The sequence below is a fragment of the Aythya ferina genome (genome assembly GCF_964211825.1).
Source record: "Aythya ferina genome assembly, chromosome: W".
Lineage (NCBI taxonomy): Eukaryota > Metazoa > Chordata > Aves > Anseriformes > Anatidae > Aythya > Aythya ferina.
Window position 1 is genome coordinate 4,003,911 of NC_140313.1, and position 21,011 is coordinate 4,024,921.

Consider the following 21,011-nt stretch of genomic DNA (forward strand, 5'->3'; position numbering starts at 1 on the left):
CAGGAAACAAAGACCTGAAGCTCACATTGCGACGAACTCGATAGGTATCGTGGGTTAAGGTAGAGGCTCTCCCCTGAAGATCACTACTGCTGCCGAGAAGAACTAAAACCTCGTAGTTGGCTGCAACCCAACTGACGAGTGAGGCAGAGGAGTGAATAAGTGGGGAAAGAAATGGGCCTCAGCCATTCCTATCGGTATTTGGGGGTTCTCGCAGTGATTTCATCCTGCATAGCGACTCAACACCACCCCCACCAACCTTTTAAATGGACTTTAAGTCGATTCGAAGATCAACAGGTTATTGCAACCCAGATAACATCGGGGGGGGCCAAGCTTTACTTCTACACTATGTCAGCTGATCTCGAGGCCCCGATGCTGGGAATATATGGGATTTTATTTCTGCCCAAGTTCTAACCCGGGAAAGGGATACTGTAAATGCCTGAACGTGTATTATTGTGCATACCGAGGGTGTGAAACCATTGCTACAGACTGGACACTCGGGGCTGGTCGGGATAAATTCTTACAAGTGGAATATGGGCTGCAAGGTTGTAACCGACAATTGGATCCCCGTTACAGGTGGCGAGGGCATGGTATAGGGTATACAGGAACCTTCCATGGAAATAAAGAAATTTGCAAGGTTCTATATATAAATATAACAAACTCGGACGATACTAGCTGGGTACTAGGAAAAATGTCAGATTTTACGAACACGGAACAGATAGGGGAGGACTCATACTAATAAAGAAGGAAAAACCCGAGACTTCCAAGGTAGTCGGGCCTAATAAAGAGTTAATAGGGGAAGGTTTGGTTGTCCAGACTGTAAATATACCTGGGACTGCCCAACCTACTACAGTGTTTTCTAATAAGTCGACAGAGTTATCCTTTCCCACGCTGCTTCCAAGCATTGTGAAAAAAGAAAGGGGTTGTACCCGAGGAGATAACTGAAGGGTGCTGGCTATGTGTAAGTGTTAAGCCCCCATATTCAAATTCTTCCAAGTGCAGTTGGGGTCAGGAAATCGGGATAACTTTGACCCAAGTTACGGGAAAAGGTAGATGTATCGGCACAGTTCCAAGAGATAAAAATGATCTGCGCCATGCCACTGAAAAAAAAAAAATGTACCAAACACACAAATGGTTAATTCCTGCAAATAACACTAGGTGGGTATGTTCATTGTTGGGAGTCATTCCTTGCCTATCTTTAAAATTTTTTAACACATCTCATGATTTTTGTGTACAGGTGGTCATTATACCAAGGATTCTATACCACACTGAAGAGTATACCTATACCCATCACACAGTGGCTGAATACCATCTGGTAAAGATCATACTGGGGTGGTAAGAGATACAATGACTAAATTGCGGGAAGGATTAGAAAAACGCAAAAGGGAAAATGAGGCTCGTCAGAATTGGTATGAATCCTGGTTTAATTACTCACCTTGGCTTACTACCCTGCTATCAACCATAGCAGGGCCCCCTTGTTGTTACTTATATTAACACTGACTTTTGGACCATGTATATTCAATCAAGTAATCGCAATTGTGAAAAGTCGATTAGAAGCTGCTCATCTTATGCTCGTGCGTGATAAGTATGAATCTCTTGAGCAGGAGGAGGACGACGCAGAAACTTTGATGCTCAGCAAGCAGATATTGCAAAAATTCAATGAACAAAATATGTTAGAAAAAGAAAAAGGAGGGATTGTGATAAATTAGTAGGGGTTTGTTCATTGTCCTTGAGAATTTAAAGAATCTACTGAGGAGATAATGTTTCACAACTCACGGCATTGTAACATGGGGACAAATGGGGAAGGGGGGTTGGGTGAACATCCTTGTTAAAACAAAGATTTTGTAAGATACCACCCACCCACCGCAAGATATCCTGTTTTGCCCCCACCTGAACACAAGCACAACGCATGATCACCGGAGGAAGAATAATGACCCCCAACAACAGACTGCGCAGTCTCAGGACAGGTCTCGACAAGTTGACAGGTCTCGACAGGTCTCGACAAGTCTTGACAAGCCGGAACTTCAGTGCTATGAAACAGCAACACTGGAAAGGGGAAGTTGCGTGCCGTGGTGGAGCGGAGACTCCCCAGCCGCCCAGCGCTGTTTTGCTTGTGTCTGCTTATTTGATTAATAAAATAATTTCAATAGACCAGTAAATTGTGTGGTCTAACTTATAACACCTACTAGATCCAAAACACAGTTTATATACTTTTTGATGACAGGACCCTTCCCTGTTTCCCCACTGAGAGGGTAATCCAGGTTCACAGTTTATCCCATGCTTCACAAACAATGCATGGCCTTCAGTTGCTGGCCTGCTAAATTTCAAATTTCTTTTGACTTTTTTACTGTTTAAAGTGGTAATGTTTCTTCACTTATCTGACTTGACTTGACACCCTGAGTTTCACCTAATTGTTCTAAGGAGTCTGGTTGTCTGCATTTTACAAGGTCGCCTGCTAAGCTTTCTTATCACTGTAAGCATATCTCAATACCACATTCCTTAACTTTAAACAACGTAACTCTGCAAAAACAACATTTCTATTCCCACAGTCTCAAGAAACTTCATGCATATGTAACTCTTCACCACATATAAACAAGGCAAGTGCTGTGTTGGGGTGCACACGACTTTGGTGGGTCTACCCCTCTGTGCTGCCCAGCGCTGAATAAACATACCTACTTTACAGTCTTACTGATTGTGGAGTTTGCTTTCCGCATGTCAGCACCAGGGGAGGTTCAGGTTGGAAATGACTGTTATAAATGAAGTCTCAACTCAATCTGAATCTAGTAATATTTATAAAATAAATATTTATAAAAGGTATAAAAGGCAAGTAAACAGCACTGGGTGTGCAGGGAGTCTACGCTCCACCAACACACACACACGAATATCAAACATTCTAAATATATAGAACATTGCTTTTACATGCTAAACCCGAGTATGCCTATACATATGTACAATCAGGAAAGGTAACAAACAATCCTTTAAGTTCCATGACTTAACTGTCTCCATTTTCCATTCTTTTTCTTGACTAGAAACAAGTCTCAATTTTCCATTCCTTTTGAACAATATGTCTCGCTTTAAGTTGTCAAGCAACTCAGTCTTCGGGCCTTATGTATCCTGTTCTTCCCAGATCGAAGAAATGCATATCCATCTCCTTTTCAAGGCCAATAGGGCCTGGGTCAAAAGGGACGTCCAGGTCACCTGGGGGCGTAACAGCAAAAGCCTTCGATGGAAGTAGCAGTGGAGGGGCTGATGGCGTAGCAGCTGGATCAGTAAAGGAGCCCGCAGCTCCCTCACTGTCTGGCAAACCACATGTTTCTGACTGTGGTCCCACACGGCTCTTCAAGGCCTCAGAGATTGCTCGCCCAGTGCCGACCAATCCCACTGCAACCTTGTAATTTTTAGTTGCAGAGTCCCACACCTTGACCTCAATTTGGTCCCATATTTCAGGATCATAAACTGTCTGATTGTTAATAAGGAGAATAAGCTGTAAGGTTACCAGGACAGTCTTTGTTTCTAAGGACGTTTGATTCCCCATAATGCACAACTGCTTACCAGCGAGGGGCAGTTGTGTGCGCAGGTCCGCTTCTCTCAGCTTGAGCTTCTTCCCAGCTCCGGTGTGCCCGTTTCCAACGACTTTCTGTACGAGCTTCTTTGAGCAGTTTGCTGAGTCTGTCCAAACCTATCTTCATGAGGTGATCAACGTGCCTGTTCCCATCCTGGTCTCCGTTCTGCTAGCCTGTTCCTTTTCATTCCTTCTTGTTGCTTCTTTATTGATGACATAACTTCATCGTGTTGCCTTTTTTATCTTGAGGGCAGGCTCCCCTCTTATACCTTTCTCTCCACAGCAGTTCTTTTCAAAACAACTTTTCATTGTTCAAACAACTTTGAATGTAACAACAACAGCAAACCCCCAGAAACTTCCATGCCGTAATAGCTGGAGAACAAGCAACCCTGAGACTGCATGGAGTCTCCTGAATCACCCTTCTTTGTTCCCTCTAAACTCTTTTACATTCCTGATGGCCTCATCGTTAAGTCTGATGTTATCATCAGCCATGGGGCTTTCTGACCCCCATGGCCACACTCCCACATCTCCCCCTTCTTTATTAACATCAACCATTTTCTTGATACGAATTACCACTCCATATATAACATGATGAAACATTTCTTCTCAGAAAGAGCAGTCAGGCATTGGGACACATTGCCCAGGGAGGTGGTGGTATCACCGTCCCTGGGGGTGTTTAAGGAAAGGTTGGACGATGTGCTTTGGGACAGGGTTTAGGTGGTGACAATAGTGATAAGAAACGGTTTCAAGTAGGACTCCTGAAGGCATGTAACTACACTGACCTTACGGGTGATAACGTACTTTGTGGTTATCGCGCATCCAACTCCCTCCCCCGCCCCCTCGAAACCGGAATGGGGCGGGGCCAAGCCCCTCCCCAGCGCCCCTTCCCTCCGTGTAGGCGTGGTCACCCCTCCTCTTCCGCCGTGCGGGGAGGCGGTGTCCCGGTCACGTGAGGGGGAAGCGGCCGACTTCCCTCGTCCTGCTCACGTGGGGGGGGGGAAAGGTGGGGAAATTAGGTGGAAGGGTTAGCGGATGGGTGCGCGCTGCTGGTGGGTGTAGGGCTGCGGCGCGCGGGGAGGGTAGAGAAAAAGAAAAAAAAAAAAAAAAAGGTGGTGGGTGGGCGTCCGCGGCGTCACGTGGCGGGGAGTGCGTGGGGGTTGGGGGTAGCGGCCTGGCGCGCGCGGAGGCGAGTAGGGGTCAGTCACGTGACGGCCGTGGATGCTGCTGCTTTGTGAGCACGTTGGGCAGGTACCGGCGGAGGGCGGAGGGGAGCCCGCGCGCCAAACAACCCCCCCCCCCCCCCCCCCCATTTTTTCCTCCACTGTAACCGTTGGGCGGTTCGGCAGCGCTCGGGCTTGGCCCGGAGGCTCTCGGCTCTTCGGGCCCGACCGGGGCAATGCGGGGGCGGCGCCGCGCCGCTGCCTGCCCCCCTTCCTTTTGTGCCTCATGGTCCCCGTGGGCCATCCGGGCCTTCTCCGCACCCGTTCTGGCGGCCTGTGCCTGGCCTCGCCTCGGTGTCGCCTTCCTTGTTTCTCTTGCTGGGTGCCCACTTGGTGCTCAGGGGGACGGTGGTGGCACGACGAGGTGTCCCCGATCACCGGGGGGTTACCTGGGGAAGGAGTTCTGCTCGCTGGGGGTCTCCTCTGGCTTTTCACCCAGTCCCTATGTGAGGAGGGGGGGCGGCAAGGCAGGGCTTTGCCGTCAGTCTTGCTTATGTTATATTAAAAAAGAAAAAAAATTTACAGCAGGAAAGTGAGTCCTTCTAGAAGAGGCTGGGTGGAGATCAGGCCTGCTGTGTGTGATGGTGAGGAGCTCAACTCCAAAATCTGCAATAAATACTAAAAAATAAGTGCTGCTATGCCCGTGGTGCAGTTCTAATGCACATGAGGCTCGTTCAGGGGGAGCTAGGTGTGAGGTCGATCTCTTACAGGCGTGTGTGGAGGCACAGGGCTCTTGGTGGTGTTGGGAGGAGCGTGCAGAGCCTTGTGAAACAAACTGAGGGCTTTGTGCTGGGCTCTGCCTGAGGAAGGTCGCGAGACCAGCCTGCTTTTCCATTCTCCAGCAGCACTCAGGCCCCAGTCATCTCTCAATTCGAGTGATGTTTGATCTCTCAATTTAAGTGATGTTTGCTCAGAACAAAACAGCAGATCAAGGTGATCCCCTCTGTGGTGGCTGGCGAAATGGAGGGGCTGTCCTGGTGTGAGAGCAGTGTGGTTTTTTTTGTTTGTTTGTTTTGTCCACTCCCCCCCCCCCCCCCCCCCCCCCAAAAAAAAAAAAAAAAAAAAAATTGGAGCTGAGTGTGAGAGAGGGGAGGGGGAGGATGTGCCAGGCCTGGCGGAACTGCACTTTCCAATGAAATGGAGCCCTGTACGGCAAAGGGCAGCAGCTCAGTTTTTTTTTTTTTTTTTCTTGTATTTACCAGGCCCTTTCAGCAATTCTCTCAGTTGTATCATGTTCTCCAGAGGAGTATGGGTTTGAATTCTTACCTGACTGATTCAGTGTTTATACCTCAGCCTGATCTCTGGTGGTTTGACCTAACTTGTTGAAAGAATTTATTTTTAATCTTATCCTAGGTAACTTTGAAGCAAGCTAAACTAAATCAGTTTGTAGCATTAATGATGTTTTGGGACTCCTGGAGGGTTACACGAAGAAACTGGATTAACTGGTGTAAACTGATTTTGATGTGTAGTCTGGAAAATGGGTGAGCATTTGGTAACTTCAAGGAGGGAGGGAGGAGTGGGAATTGGGCAATCTCTGTTCTTCTTTGTTCTAGCTGCACTTCTATCAGTGTATTGATTACAAATTTGTTTATAGTAATAAAATCAAATGCAGGGAAATTCAGACATCTAGGCAGGTTCACTTGCATTGTTTTGGCTAGGCTTCAAAAAAGCTCCTGGTGCCATGAATTACAAAAGGATTTGACCATTCCAGATAGGAGTTAAATTTGCTGCTACAGTGTAGGGGAAGCTAAGAAAAATCCTATCAACGAAGTCTTGCCAGTTACTAGAATCTACTATTTATTGGGTTTATATTTTTTTTATTATTATTATTATTAGCTGTCTTTTTTGCAATTGTGGAAGCAATTTCTGATGTTCTCTATTTCTTCCATGGACTTATGGTCCTAAATGAAGTAATCATCACATTTTTGCTCTGTTCTATTTTTGTTGCTGATGTCCCTCTAGTGATAGTGATCATAGCAGAATAATAAGCTGTTTAATAGTGCTTCAGAAATGCGTGTATCATAGAATGTTAATATTCTGATAATTAGCATTACTAGTAATGTTTACTTATAGTTTTGGTACTGTTTAATACCATACTTGGAATAGGTTATTTGTCAAAGAGTAAGAAAATAAATATCTATATTTTATTAATCTTTTTATCTTTGCCTCTTGTTTGATAAAAGCACAGGAGCAGGACTCTGAAAAAATGTGTCCTGCTTTCAGACTTGCAGCAGCCTTATATGACCTTGGTAAAAGAGAAGCCCAGTGACTTGTCCCCTTCATTAGATAATAGATTGAAAGAAACTTGGTGTTATATTTGTATGCTTCAAAACTAGTGAATAGAAGGTGCTAGAGGAAATACAAGTAATACCTACTTCAGTGTTGTCCTTCTGCTGGAGCTTTTATTTATTTTTCTGTTGCAGTCTGCTCACTGGTAGCCCATTGCGTCCTCTTTGCTTTTCAGGGACCCAGTTTGGGCTTGTATTGTTTTTCATACAGCTTCCCTAAACAACTTATGCTCTTTAAAGTGTGAGTTGGGATGAAAGGTTGTAAAGAAGCTCCTCTGCAATTACTTAAGGTTCACATATTCCAAAAAATTGTACAAAAGGTTTCTCTGCTTTGCTCTAATGTGAAAGGACACTCTTTAATTTTGGCCAACCAACTGTCAGAGCTCCCAGTCCATCTGGGGGCTCTTGCAATCTGTTTCACAAGTGTGTTACCTTCAGCCCTTTTTCCCCCCATGACTTCTCAATACTGTGAGGAGTGAACAGTGGCTGAAGACAGGCAGACTAAAGCTGATACACTCTGCCTGAGATCTCATGGCTTGCTTTTACTGCATCTTAACTCTTGCTGAGCACGTTGTTTTGTTGGTGTTCTCTCCAGGTTGTAGAGCTGGCAAGATATAGGTTATGTGACCAACTTTGCACAGCTCCTTTGGGCAGAGTTGTTTGTAACTCTTGTAACTCTCAATTCCTTTGCAATAATTCTCTTTTGTCCAGTTGTCTTTGTGGAAGCTGCTTTAGAGACCACATTGAGATTCCTTTTGAGAAAACTATTTAATGACAGGTGTTTTGAGAGTGGTGGATAAAATAATGTAGAATAGAGCATATAGTTCTTAAATCTTTTGTTTCCTCTCTGGTTTTAAATGTTAACTGAATCATGGCTGTTTTATGGTAAACATGGGACTGATATTTTGTATTATCACACAGTGCCTGTTGCCCTGTTCTTGGAGGCAACCACCGATTTATTTTTTCTTTGAAAATCTGTGTTTTCATCCTCACTTTTTAGAAGTGCTTATTGTCTTAGATGCTGTTTTAGCAATGTGGATGTGTGAGGCATCCCGGTGCTAAACCCTGCTCTGCTATTGGGCTGTATGTACAGCGCTGCATTTGAGAAATTGTGCTCCATCCTTTTGAGGGGGGGGGTACCCCAAGGGTCAGATGTCTTCTGCTGGGCTTTAATTCTAGCTTTCAGTCCCACATTCTTCAGAGCACTGACTTGTGATCCATTTTAAGATGAATATGAATGACCTGGCTTATCGTTGTTAACCTTGGGTGCCTGAATGTGATGAGGAGGAGCAGCACTGTGCTTCCCGACCTTGTATTTTGCTTCATTTCGATAGCCACTGAATGGATTTGAGTGTTTTGAATGTGGTGAGGTGCCAAGGGGTAGCTGTCTGAAATTCAGTGTTAAAATCAAAATCCAGTGTTATGAGCTTGGTGGAGGCAAGTTAACTAACATGCAAAAGTTGTTTCAAGTGTTTGAGAAAAGTTTCTGGCTCCTGATACACATCCTCAACCTGTTGGGTTTCTTTGCTGCTTCTTGATGTTCAGATAACAGCCATATCCAGGAACTTCTCTTTGCATCTTAGGAAAAGATGTTATCTTTATTGAATAGGTCTCTGCTATGATTGCAAACACGAAATTGCTTGCAACTGTATACGTATACTCCAGTCTTCATTGACTACCGTTTCATCTCTTGATGTGTTGCTGGATTGAAGTCCTAATGACTCTCTCACTGCCTGGTTTAATTGCAGGAATGATTAAGCTTTCACTTTTCTTTATGACTGTCTGAGCAGAGTTGCTGGAGCTTAAGAGTTGTCCCAAATGAAGCTGCTTGTGGGGTGTTTCTAATACAGCTTTCTAGTTTTAAGATTTGCTTCCTTTTTTTCTTCACCCAGCCACAGACTGGCTGAGGTTGGCAGTGAGTGTCTGGAGATGACCTGGTCCAACCCCCTGCTGAAGCAGGTCACCTACAACAGGCTGGTAGGACCACGTCCAGGTGGCTTTTGAAGGTCTCCAAGCAGGGAGGCTCCACAACCTCTTGGGGTCACGTGCTCCAGCACCTGTGCAGTGAAAACCCATTTCATTTTGTGCAGACAGTCTCCTGTGTTCCAGCTTGTGCCCATTCCCTCTTGTTCTGGCACTGGGCACCGAAAAGAGCCTAGCTCTGTCTTTCCACCATCCCTTCAGGTTTGTGTACACAGTGATGAGATCCCCCTTGAGCTTTGCCTTCTCTGGGTTCAACTGCTTGACAAATCCATAGTCCTTTGGGCAAACCCAAGGCCATCTGTTCCTGCGCGCCTTTGAGAAGGCGGTGGATTAGGGATGGAGTTTAGGAGGGGCGGAGGTAACAGTCATCCGTGACTGCTTGCAGGTTGAAAGTTGAGTGGGCGCTGGAGATGTGCGTAGGGAAATGCTGTGAAAATGCAATAAGGTATTTTAAATCAGAGTGATTTCTTTGCTTGTAAATAAGGGGTAATTGGGTGTCTTGGTGCTAGCTGAACTGAGGGCTGTAATTCATCAGTTCTGTGAGGGAAATGGGTCAAACATTTGATCATCTGGGAGTGATAATATTGCCAAAGTCCCACGTATGTTCTGTCTAGGAATTGCACGGATTGTAAACGAGGGTTTAATGTGCACTTAACTCACCCTAACCTTTCACAAAAGGTCTTTTTGTACTTCTGTATACCGAGCAGTCCATTTTATGAAGCTCTGTGCGTCAACGTGGTTTTTGGAATTGCTTTTTAATGAGTGTAAAGCTGAAACTTTCTGGAATTAGACAAGTCCTGGTAAAATACGAGTGAACTAGATCTACCTATTCTTCCAGTTCTTGCAAATCCAGCCGTCTTCCATCAAACCCCAGGACCCCCCCCCAGCTGTAGACAAAGGTTAAAATAAAGTTAGATGGCTAAAAGTATTTCATAGTTGGGGATCTTGAATCTGAGAGAAGCTGGGACAGCCCTTTTTGTGCAGTCTTCTGAAACGAAACCTCGGTAAAATTTATTTTTTTGCTAGGATATTTACCTCAAATAATTATGACTCATCTCCCTTGCTGATTCTGTTCATTACTGGGGAGTGCTTTGAATGCTTGAGTCATGGGAGTGAGGGAAGAGAAAATTTAACTTGTATATTTCATCTCAGTAAACAAATCCATTAAAATTGTCAATAGAAGGCATTCTAAGTTTCTGTAGTTGTGAAATGACCTGCTTATTGGAAAATACGATCAAACATAGGGCAAGGAACCCCAGAACTCTCCCTTTTCAGCTGATTTTAATATCTAAGCAAAATTTGAGCATAAAAACACACTGCGTGATGCATCTTACGTTGCAGGCCAGAACAAGCAGGTTTTGAACATTGAGTCAGGCTGTGGTAACGAAAAGCTTTTTCACCTAGCAGAGGCTAAGTGGCTGTTTGGGATGGGAACTGGCTGCAGGAGAGAACAAATGGGAGAGCGTGGCAGCTGGAGCTGTCATTGGTTCTCTCATCAGGACCTGAGGGAGAGGTGGGTGGTAGGGAACTGGTTTTATGGTCATAGGTCCCTTTATCAATAGATGCTGACATGCGGCTCTTCCGCCCCTTCCAGTTGCTGCACTGTATAAGAGAGAAGTTGGGGTCTGTCGCTGGCATGCTCTTTTGATGGTGTTTTCCTTCTGACTAAACAGGTCTTAAGGCAATGTGTTGGGGGAGAGAGGCAAAAAGTGGCCTGTGGAGTGTGGGTGAACAGGAGGAGGATGTGGCTTGGGGTGGTTACGCAACAGGTTTGGGAAGGGGGAAGAGTTTGGTTTGAGCGCTGATAGGATGGGTTTCTCCTTTGATTTGCTTTGAAAACAAAATTCCTGCTTTGAGTTGCCCTGAAAGTTAGTAATGAAATAATACAGGAATAGGGAACCCTGCTGGTACACCCAGGGAGGAGGAAGGGGAACCTCTTCTCTGTACCCCTTCTTACGTCGGCCCAGCGAAATACTTGGTCCTGCAACTGTGTCTCTGAATCAGAGACTCAGTAAGGTTGGAAAAGGCCTCCAGGATCAGAGGGATTTGGCCAACCTCTTCTCAGTGGTTTGTGGGGAGAGGACAAGGAGTAATGGCCACAAGATAGAGCACAGGAAGTTCCGCACCAACATGCGAAAGACCTTCACAGTGAGGGTGACAGAGCACTGGAACAGGCTGCCTAGGGAGGTTGTGGAGTCTCCTTCTCTGGAGATATTTAAGGCCCATCTGGATGCCTACCTGGGCAGCCTGCTCTGAGGAACCTGCTTTGGCAGGGGGGTTGAACTCGATGATCTTTCGAGGTCCCTTCCAACCCCTACAATTCTGTGATCATCTGCTCCAACCACCTCCCTACCCCCAATATCCCCCACTAAACCCTGTCACTAAGCACCATGTCCAACCTTTCCTTAAACGCCCCCAGGGGCAGTGATGCCACCACCTCCCTGGGCAACCTGTCCCAATGCCTGACTGCTCTTTCTGAGAAGAAATGTCTCCTCATTTCCAACCTGAACCTCCCCTGGTGCTACTTGAGGCCATTCCCTCTAGTCCTATCCCTGGTTAGCTGTGGGAAGAGGCTGATCCCCAGCTCCCCACACCTTCCTTTCAGGTAATTGTAAGAGAGCAATGAACTGGTGTTGCTCAGTGTGTAGCAGCTGGACTGCAGTAATGCCAGCTGGAAAGTTAAGGGCTTGGTTTGCACCTTATTTCTCCTGGTACTCCTGTAAGTGCATTTTTGTTCTGCTTTTGTCTGTGTAGTGCAGCACTGAGTCGCCTTTTTCCTAGAAGTTTGTATATGAACAGACATACTGTGAAATACATTTTATATATATATATAAGATAATATTTGTTTTCTTTTGAGGGAGAAATGTTGAAAGGGAAAGGATAAGCTCTTTCTCCTGGCATTCTCGTAGTGGGGAAAGCCATCTCTGTTTAGAGACTGACTCACATAGTCCTTCTGTTTACTATGCTGAGACCTTAACCACCTCTTACGTTTCCTGAAGAATCTCAACTTTGTACTTTGGAACTTCTCTGCCAGGCGAAGTGACCTCACATAAGCAGAGCTCAAACTGCAAAGCTTTGCCAAAATGCATATCTAAATGCTATCTGCTTTATTCTAGTTGAGGTCTAAAAACATCCAGCTGAAGGCAATGCATGAAAGACAGAAAATAGAGCTTTACACTAAGCTGTTTTTTCCAAAGGTGCGTTGGGATATATTTATACCAGTATGGGATTTTATGACTAGAGAAGAGGGAAGCTCTACTGTCTTGAAATCTCAAAGACCAGTTGGGAAGTGGCATGCTTAACTATTCCAGGGCCTATTTTAAATTGAATTTCCAAGTAGTTCAGCTTCTGGGATGTATCTGTGAAAATATTGACCTGCTGTATTTAGCATCTACTCCTTTGTTTCAGATGTTGTATTATTTTTGAAATGACCAAAATTAAAAAAAAAAAAAAAAAAAGTGGAAGGAAGACATTGATTTATTTTTTTTCTAAGGCTGTATAAAATGAAGACTAGTATGCTTAGTACAGGTGTAAAAAAATAAAATAAAAATTTCCATGATGCCAGGAATATTTTCTAACTGTATTTAAATCCAAAACATTTTGGCTCCAAGAATCTGAAAGCTAACTAAAACGCTATCGTACTGTGCTGTAACTGAAACCAAAGGTAATAATAATAATAAAAAAAAAATAGAACAAATATTAAATTGTGCCTTTAAAATGCCTATTTTTGTGATGACAAAAGGTGGTTTCTGGTAATGAGGATTACACTTTTTTTGAACTTAGGCTTTCAAATCTTATGCAGCAATTGGATGTTTGACTGAAGATTTGGGAAGTTTGGCCAAAGAAATACTTCTTTACAGTGAAAGAACTTTAGATTGACACCAGTATACTTTAGCTTTTAAACAACAACTTGTATTTCACTATGTTGAAATCTCCACTGACAAGTGAGACCCAGATAAACATTGGATTATTTTTAGTTGCCTATAAACTAAAATTACAGACTGTTATGGATCCACAAGTGTGTAAGGTTGATTTTTGACTCCTCAGGCTTAATCCTAGTTTTTCTTCTGACCCAATTCAGTTGCATTCTTTGGGCTATGTTTTACATTTTTAATTTGATGGGGATTGTGACAATTCAACTGGACAAAGGGTTTTGTTGTCAAAAGTTCTTGCACATTTGAATATATGTTAATGCCTAACTCATGTGGAAGGCCTTACTCTTGAAGCTTCACGTTCTGGGAATTTTCTGGCTTTTATTCATCATGTGTAGAATATTGAACAACTTAAGGGAACTTGAATCATTTTATGTCTCTGGCTTCGGGAACAAGATAATCTATTTAAACATGCTTTTTCCTTCTCTTCTTTTTCTGAAAAAAAAAATCTGGAAAGGGCATAATGTTTCTGTTGGATGTGTTCATAACTCTTCAAATGGCTTGCATGAATAAGTGGAAGTAAAACTTATTTCTCCTTAAAATTGCTGTTTTCAGGTGCTGTATTAAGTGACGGTTAAATGCAACGTATTGAGAGTGGCTTCATCGCATTCAACCATTCTTGTATTCGATCCTGGGGAGAAATTTCCTGTGATGTAGCTGTGATCTCACAGGAACTTCTATGACAACCAATCTGAAAAACTCAAGATTCTTTTTTGGGCACATCAGAACTCTGTGTATGCTAATACCTTCTTCCCTGTAGTTTTAGAGCACAGCAGAAGGGTTGGCAAGTATTGTTGTCCAGGTTTTAGACGAGGGAAAGCGAAGGGACCAAAATGGCAATACCTGCATGTCAGAGGCCCCCATCCTTGTGAACACCCCCAAACCCCTGCAGGTGCCCAAGTGGTGATGGTGAGCAGCTTTTTAGCGGTTCACTTGCTGCTGATAGCAACTTTGGGTGAATGCTGCCCTCTTAGATGAGTGGGCTTTTCAGGGTTCTTGCTGTTATCAGAGGAGGAATGTGAAATGGTGAGTTGCTGTGTTTTTTTGCTCTTGATTATGACTTATATTCACCTTGTACCCGTGTGTCAGCTTCTCCTCACTAGTTTTCAAAAACCCATGTTTTGCGCAGCGTGCTCATTGAATATGAAAACGGCCCTCGTGTTAAATTGAGACCATCTTTAAAATGTTCTGCATTTTAAACTTGCCTACTGCTGCTTTCTTAATTTATTTACAGTGTCATCATGGCTTTTACAGAAAGTAACAGTCCCCTGTTGTGCTAGGATTTCTACGTAACATTCTGTAAATGGCTGAAAATTATTATTGTGATTAAACAACTGTTACTTAAGCTTGTAATGCAACTTCTAAAACTTGTAATGTTTTATCTTATCCCTTGCTCATCCCTTGCTTGCCACTCACATCCATACAGCTTTTTGTTTTGTTAGGGTGAAATTGGTGTTTACAACACATCTGCTGAAATGGTTTAAGCCTTTAAGGCTGTCACTGCCAAAGCATTTGTTCAGTAGTGTTTTTATAAGTACAGTGTAATAGCTAAAGCTGATAGTTGTAATATTTTAATGCTGCTGTTAGAGTTGTATGCTGCAATTAACAGTGTGTGTATTCCAGATGCAATCTCAGGGCTCACACGTGCACTAAGGGTGAGGTGCTGCAATTAATATAAATAAGCTAGCTGGTTCAGAAACTGAGATGTGAAGAGCCCACTTCTGTCAAAAGTGACTTGATCTTGCAGCGCAGTGCTTGGTCTCTTGGATGGTTGGTAAAATAGACAGGTAGCTAATGCTTTCTGAGGATATTCCAGAAAACACATTTTGGGGGTTTCTAATGTGTTGTACAGTGAGAAGTTGGCATACCTCTGCAGAACCAGGGGCTGTTTAGTACAGCACAGTGATAAATGACCCTGCGAAATACGAGAAGACACATTTGAAATAAAAAGTAAGCTTTATGAAAACAAGTGAATAAATTAATGCAAAAACAGATTTCTTAATGGTCCATTGATAGGAAGGATGTTCTAGAAGGAAGAAAAACATGTTTTTCAAAATCATAAGAGATTCTGTGCAGATTCACCTGTATTATAAACTGGTGCGGCTCTGGGAGGTTTGGTGAGGGGAGTGAGAGCCTCCTGCTGCTGGCAGAAAGTGAGTGGCAGCCAAGCCAGGTAAAATAAATAAAAATAGTGGGAGACTGGAACAGTGAGTGTGGGGCTGAAAGACAGCTAAAAGACTCCCAAAGGTGGTGTTTTTTTTTCCAGTTGGATCAAACAGCCATGAGTTTTCATCAAGTTTTTATGCACAGTAAAAACTTAAGATGGTTAAGGAAGGGAACTTTCAATGCTGTCTTAAAACTATTGTTTCTTCTTTCTAGAATTTTTTATTCCAGATGGTAAAACTTTTTACTGTTACTTTATTTTTTATTGAGTGACGTATGGTATATGTCAGTCAAAAGTTTTTATTTTGGTGGATTCTTATCTTGCTTAAGATGAACCCTGTGAAATATGATCTTGGGGAAGTTACAGGAAGATATTCAGGAATATCCTGCTATATTTAAAGGATTTTTATGTCAGTGAGACTTCTGGTTTACATTGTTTTTGTCAATGCGGGTGTCCACAAGTTATCAGTCTTGCAGTTTTTTCCCTGAGGATCTAGTTCAAGAAGCAGGGCTTGGTAGAAGCATAGGAATGGTATCTGAGCTCTTCAGTGTTGCCAACAAAACTCTGAAAGTAGGCTCCAAAATCTGATATTAGGAGGTTTTAACGCCTTTTCAGAGGAGCAGCCTTACGGGTTACTTCATGCATTTGCTTTTATTTCATTTGTGGCTTGTAATCTAACCATTGCTTTTTGTAGTGCTGTAATGTGATCTGATGATGGTGTTGCAAGTCAGAATTGCCCCCTCCCCTTCCAGTTCGCTTCGTGGTGGCACTCCCTACTTTGTTCCTCAGTGTCTGTCATAGTGTGAAACAACTTGGTGCCATTCTTTGAGGCAGTTGAGTGCATTTCCACCAGTTTGAGGATGTCATAAATGTCTCAGCTCCTACTTGGCTATTTTTAGCCCTGCTGCTTGTATCTGTTTCTATTCAGAGAATTCCTTTGGAAGCTGTTCCAGGAGAAGTGCAGTGATGTGGGAGGGAGCTGGGGGAGAAGGGAGTGAGGTTGTGATTTTACCATGCCCTGCACCCAGTGCCGCTTTCTGTGTGCCACCGTGGTGATGGGACCCTGTTCAGAGCAAATGATGGGGTCTGCATGGTGGCCTGTCTCCCAGCTCATGTTAGCTGTTGATTTCTGCTGCTTGGAGCACCTGGCTTTCAGCCTGAATCTTACGGGGCTGTTTGAATGTGTAAAATGGGGTTAATCTGGGGGGGCTGTGTAGATATGGGTGGTTATACCAGAGCAAATCGCTGCAATACACCTTTTTTAGTTCAGTAGCCAAAGCTGCACCCCGACAGTTCAGCATCTTTAGTTCTGGTACCAGTTTAAACTATGATTAACTTTCCTAGTAAGTTGTTTTTTTGTTGTGTGATTTAATAGCTGACGTTTTGTTTTTGCTGTTGCATGGATGACTCATCTTGTGGGTATAGCTAACCTGGTGGTAATGGTAGTGATTGATAGGTAGGAGATAAAACCAAGCTTTCAGTGTAACTCCTGTGCCTTCCAGTTGGTGGGACTGACAGATGCAAGCCTGACATGTCCTTGATGCGTGCACATGTCTAGTGTTGTACATACTTTCAGAACAGTTTAACTGTGGTTTACGTATCTTCCTGACACTGTTACTAGAGGTGTGGGGAACAGGGGTTTTGAGACAAGTCAATTGCGGTTAATAGAAGAATACACACCACGGTGCAGCTTTAGTGGTCGACACCAGTCTTATTTGAAGTACTTTGGCTGCTTAGATATTTTTTTCCTTCTGGTATTGATAGCTTAACCAGAGCGTGACCTGAGATCATATGTCCTTTCCATGTAGTCTTTGAAGAGAACCTCCATAACTTGTTTGGTTCATACTCTACAGCTATCTCCTCACCTCTGTGCGTGTGTCCTGAGTTCACCCAGGCTTTTAGCTGACCACTGAGCTCATTTCAGAGAAAGCTGTACAAATTATTAGTCTGCAGTAAGCTGCCTTTGGTGGAAGGAGCCATGTGAAGATCTTCCAAGGCAGCCGGCCCTGTCTTGCAAGACAAATGTCTGGCTTGCTGCTTCTTCCCCATGCAGGACCTGCATTGAGTTAATGAGCTGGTGGAGGAAGCGAGCCTTTCCAAGGTAGGGCTGTTGGTAGAGGAGGGGTGGATATTACATGTTTGGCCTGTGAAAGGGAAATATTAAGATGACCAGATGACTTCTAGATAGATGTATGCTGCGGTAGGCAAACTGTCCTGATGTTGGTTGATAATACCTTCCTTTCCTGTTTGATAAAAGCACCTCCAAAGATTTATAAGGTCCTTCTTCATAACAAGTGAATGATAACAAGCATCCAGGAGGCTGGGCATCAAGGACTGCTCCTCAGGAAAGGTGATACATATCTGTTTTCCCACTGATGATCCAAAGACTGTATACGGTATAAGATTGTGATATATAAGGCTTTAAACTAGGTAAGAAGGGGGATGGGGATGAAATAAGGATCAAAGACAAACAAGTGTGGAAGAAGACCGGCCTGGCTGAACAGAGTTGTGGCTTGAGCTTAGAAAGAAAAAAGAGGGTTTATGACAGAGGGCGGGCCACTCAGGAGGACTATAAGGATGTTGCGAGGCTGTGCAGGGACAAAATTAGAAAGGCCAAAGCTCATCTGGAGCTCAATCTGGCTACTGTTGTTAAAGATAACAAAAAATGTTTTTATAAATACATCAACACAAAAAGGAGGACTAAGGAGAATCTCCATCCTTTACTGGATGCAGGGGGAAACCTAGTTACAAAAGATGAGGAAAAGGCTGAGGTGCTTAATGCCTTCTTCGCTTCAGTCTTTAGCGGCAAGACTAGTTGTTCTCTAGATGCCCAGTACCCTGAGCCGATGGAAGGGGATGGGGAGCAGAATGTGGCCCTCGCTATCCATGAGGAAATGGTTGGTGACCTGCTACAGCACTCAGATGTACGCAAGTTGATGGGGCTGGATGGGATCCACCCAAGGGTACTGAGAGAACTGGCAGAGGAGCTGACCAAGCCGCTTACCATCAGTTACCAGCAGTCCTGGCTATCGGGGGAGGTCCCAGTTGACTGGCGGCTAGCAAATGTGATGCCCATCTACAAGAAGGACCAGAGCGTGGACCTGGGGTACTATAGGCCTGTCAGTTTGACCTCAGTGCCAGGGAAGCTCATGGAGCAGATCCTCCTGAGAGTCATCATGCAGCACTTGCAGGGCAAGCAGGCGATCAGGCCCAGTCAGCATGGGTTTATGAAAGGCAGGTCCTGCTTGACGAACCTGATCTCCTTCTATGACAAAGTGACGTGCTGGGTGGATGAGGGAAAGGCTGTAGATGTGGTCTACCTTGACTTCAGCAAGGCTTTTGACACCGTCTCCCACAGCATTCTCCTCAAGAAACTGGCTGCTCGTGGCTTGGACTGGCATATGCTTTGTTGGGTTAAAAACTAGCTGGATAGCCGGGCCCAAAGAGTTGTGGTGAATGGAGTCAAATCCAGATGGAGGCCAGTCAGTAGTGGCGTTCCCCAGGGCTCAGTATTAGGGCCGGTCCTCTTTAATATCTTCATCGATGATCTGGATGAGGGGATCGAGTGCACCCTCAGTAAGTTTGCAGATGACACCAAGTTAGGTGCGTGTGTCGATTTGCTTGAGGGTAGGAAGGCTCTGCAGGAGGATCTGGATAGGCTGCACCGATGGGCTGAGGTCAACTGCATGAAGTTCAACAAGGCCAAGTGCCGGGTCCTGCACCTGGGGCACAATAAGCCCAAGCAGAACTACAGGCTGGGAGATGAGTGGTTGGAAAGCTGCCAGGCAGAGAAGGACCTGGGAGTATTGGTGGATAGTTGGCTGAATGAGCCAGCAGTGTGCTCAGGTGGCCAAGAAGGCCAACAGCATCCTGGCTTGCATAAGAAGCAGTGTGGCCAGCAGGGCTAGGGAAGTGATTGTCCCCCTGTACTCGGCTCTGGTGAGGCCGCACCTCGAGTACTGTGTTCAGTTTTGGGCCCCTCGCTACAAGAAGGACATCGAGGTGCTCGAGTGAATCCAGAGAAGGGCAACAAAGCTGGTGAGGGGTCTGGAGAACAAGTCTTATGAGGAGTGGCTGAGGGAGCTGGGGTTGTTTAGTCTGGAGAAGAGGAGGCTCAGGGGCAACCTTCTCACTCTCTATAAGTACATTAAAGGAGGCTGTAGTGAGGTGGGGGTTGGTCTACTCTCCCACGTGCCTGGTGACAGGACGAGGGGGAATGGGCAAGAGTTGCACCAGGGGAGTTTTTAGGTTGGATATTAGGAAGAACTTCTTTACTGATAGGGTTGTGAGGCATTGGAATGGGCAGCCCAGGGAAGTGGTGGAGTCACCATCCCTGGAGGTCTTTAAAAGACGTTTAGATGTAGAGCTTAGTGATATGGTTTAGTGGAGGACTTGTTGGTGTTAGGTCAGAGGTTGGACTAGGTGATCTTGGAGGTTTCTTCCAACCTAGACAATTCTGTGAACATGTTTAAAGTATCAGTGGACAGCCATGAGCAGAGAGCCTGAGATAAGTGTTGAACTTGTTCAGAGTGTGTCCACAGCTACTTAATATTTTGCTTTCTGTCAAACACTTTGTCAGGAGTTTGAGTTACCCCTCTGATTGGAAGATCGAAGCTGAAATCTACTTAAGTGGTATATTCTTTATTGCAGCGCTGGATGTACGGGGGGGATCTCTCCACCTATCGTGCATACCCAAAGCGGAAAGCAGTCTTGAACTTATACAATCAATCTATCAATATTCTATAAGTGCCCATACATGTTCATCACCTATCCCCGCCTTCCCTTGCTTCTCATGCTAATTAGCCTTTTGGCACCTTGCGCCTGCGTAGAGCCTCCCAAGAATTGTGGGCAGGGGTCTTCAGGACATGGGCAGTGGCCTTTGGAAGGAAGACCCCGAGTCTTTCTCACAGTGTACTTTTCACCTTTGGTCAGGAATCTGCTGAGTCAGCATGTTTCCTAATTGCAAGAGCTGGTTGTTTCTAATTCTTCCGTTTGTTGTATCTTTATCATGAATTCCAATGTCCAGTTTCGAGATTTATAGTCCTTACATTTGTTTCTCTGTCCGTCTGCTGCTTCCTTATCATGAGTTCCAGTGTCTTGTTTCGATATATACAGCCCTTGTCTGGGGGATTGTCCTTGCCTCCCCAATGCCTCCTTAATCACCTCTTTGACTGTGTCTGGCTGTCAAAATGTGGTGATCCCAATGCCTGTTTGTTCAGGCCTTTTGCAGACACCCAAGTTAGACCACCCAAAGGGACTGTGAAACAGCTTGGCTTTGGTGAAGGTATTCATGAAACTGGAGAAACACTGTGTTCCTGTTCAGATCATACTATGGTTGGTTCCTGGTAAAGGCAAGCCTTTTCTTCTTAAATATGGAAAAGTTCATGGAAATACATTTTTCCTCAGGTTCTGTCGAACAGTTTAACTATCACATTGAACAAGATGCTTTTTTTTTTTTATTATTTTTTTAATTTTGGCCAACAAAAATATATTTCTAAACTGAAGATCATAACAGGGTTAATTGTCTTTTTGATATCTAGGTAAGGTTCCTAAGCACTGGGGATCAGTGTTTGAACAGTGGCAGCTTGTTGCAACTTAGGTTTCGGATACATACTGCTTTTGAAGGCTAGTGACTGGTTTGGTACTGAACACATCCTTGTCTGTAATCACAGTGGTTTACTCAGTTTTCATTTGAGCATTATCGTGCCCTGAGCTCAGCAATACCAAACTTGTGCCAGAGCAATTTGCTCTGCTAGGTTGTGCGCTGGGGTTGCAGTAAAAAAGACTTTGCAGCTTTGTGTGTCTTTGTCTTTGGTTCCGTAAATTTGCAGTTTTACTTCCCAGTGTCATGGGGACAGAAACTTG

The 21,011-nt window shown here is 44.4% G+C and overlaps 1 protein-coding gene across 2 annotated transcripts in view; it reads left to right on the plus strand.

Annotated features, from left to right (window-relative positions):
• Nucleotides 1–6,043: 6,043 nt before the first annotated feature.
• Nucleotides 6,044–21,011, plus strand: part of LOC311426262 (ubiquitin-associated protein 2-like) — a 120,115-nt gene continuing 105,147 nt past the window's right edge. Inside the window, exon 1 of one of the 2 annotated variants that reach the window (XM_084502494.1) lies at nucleotides 6,044–6,260. In XM_084502494.1, the coding sequence (XP_084358620.1) occupies nucleotides 6,257–6,260 (4 nt within the window). In that variant the 5' untranslated portion in view covers nucleotides 6,044–6,256. The remainder of the gene's footprint in view (nucleotides 6,261–21,011) is intronic. The other variant, XM_084502495.1, reaches the window with a different exon arrangement.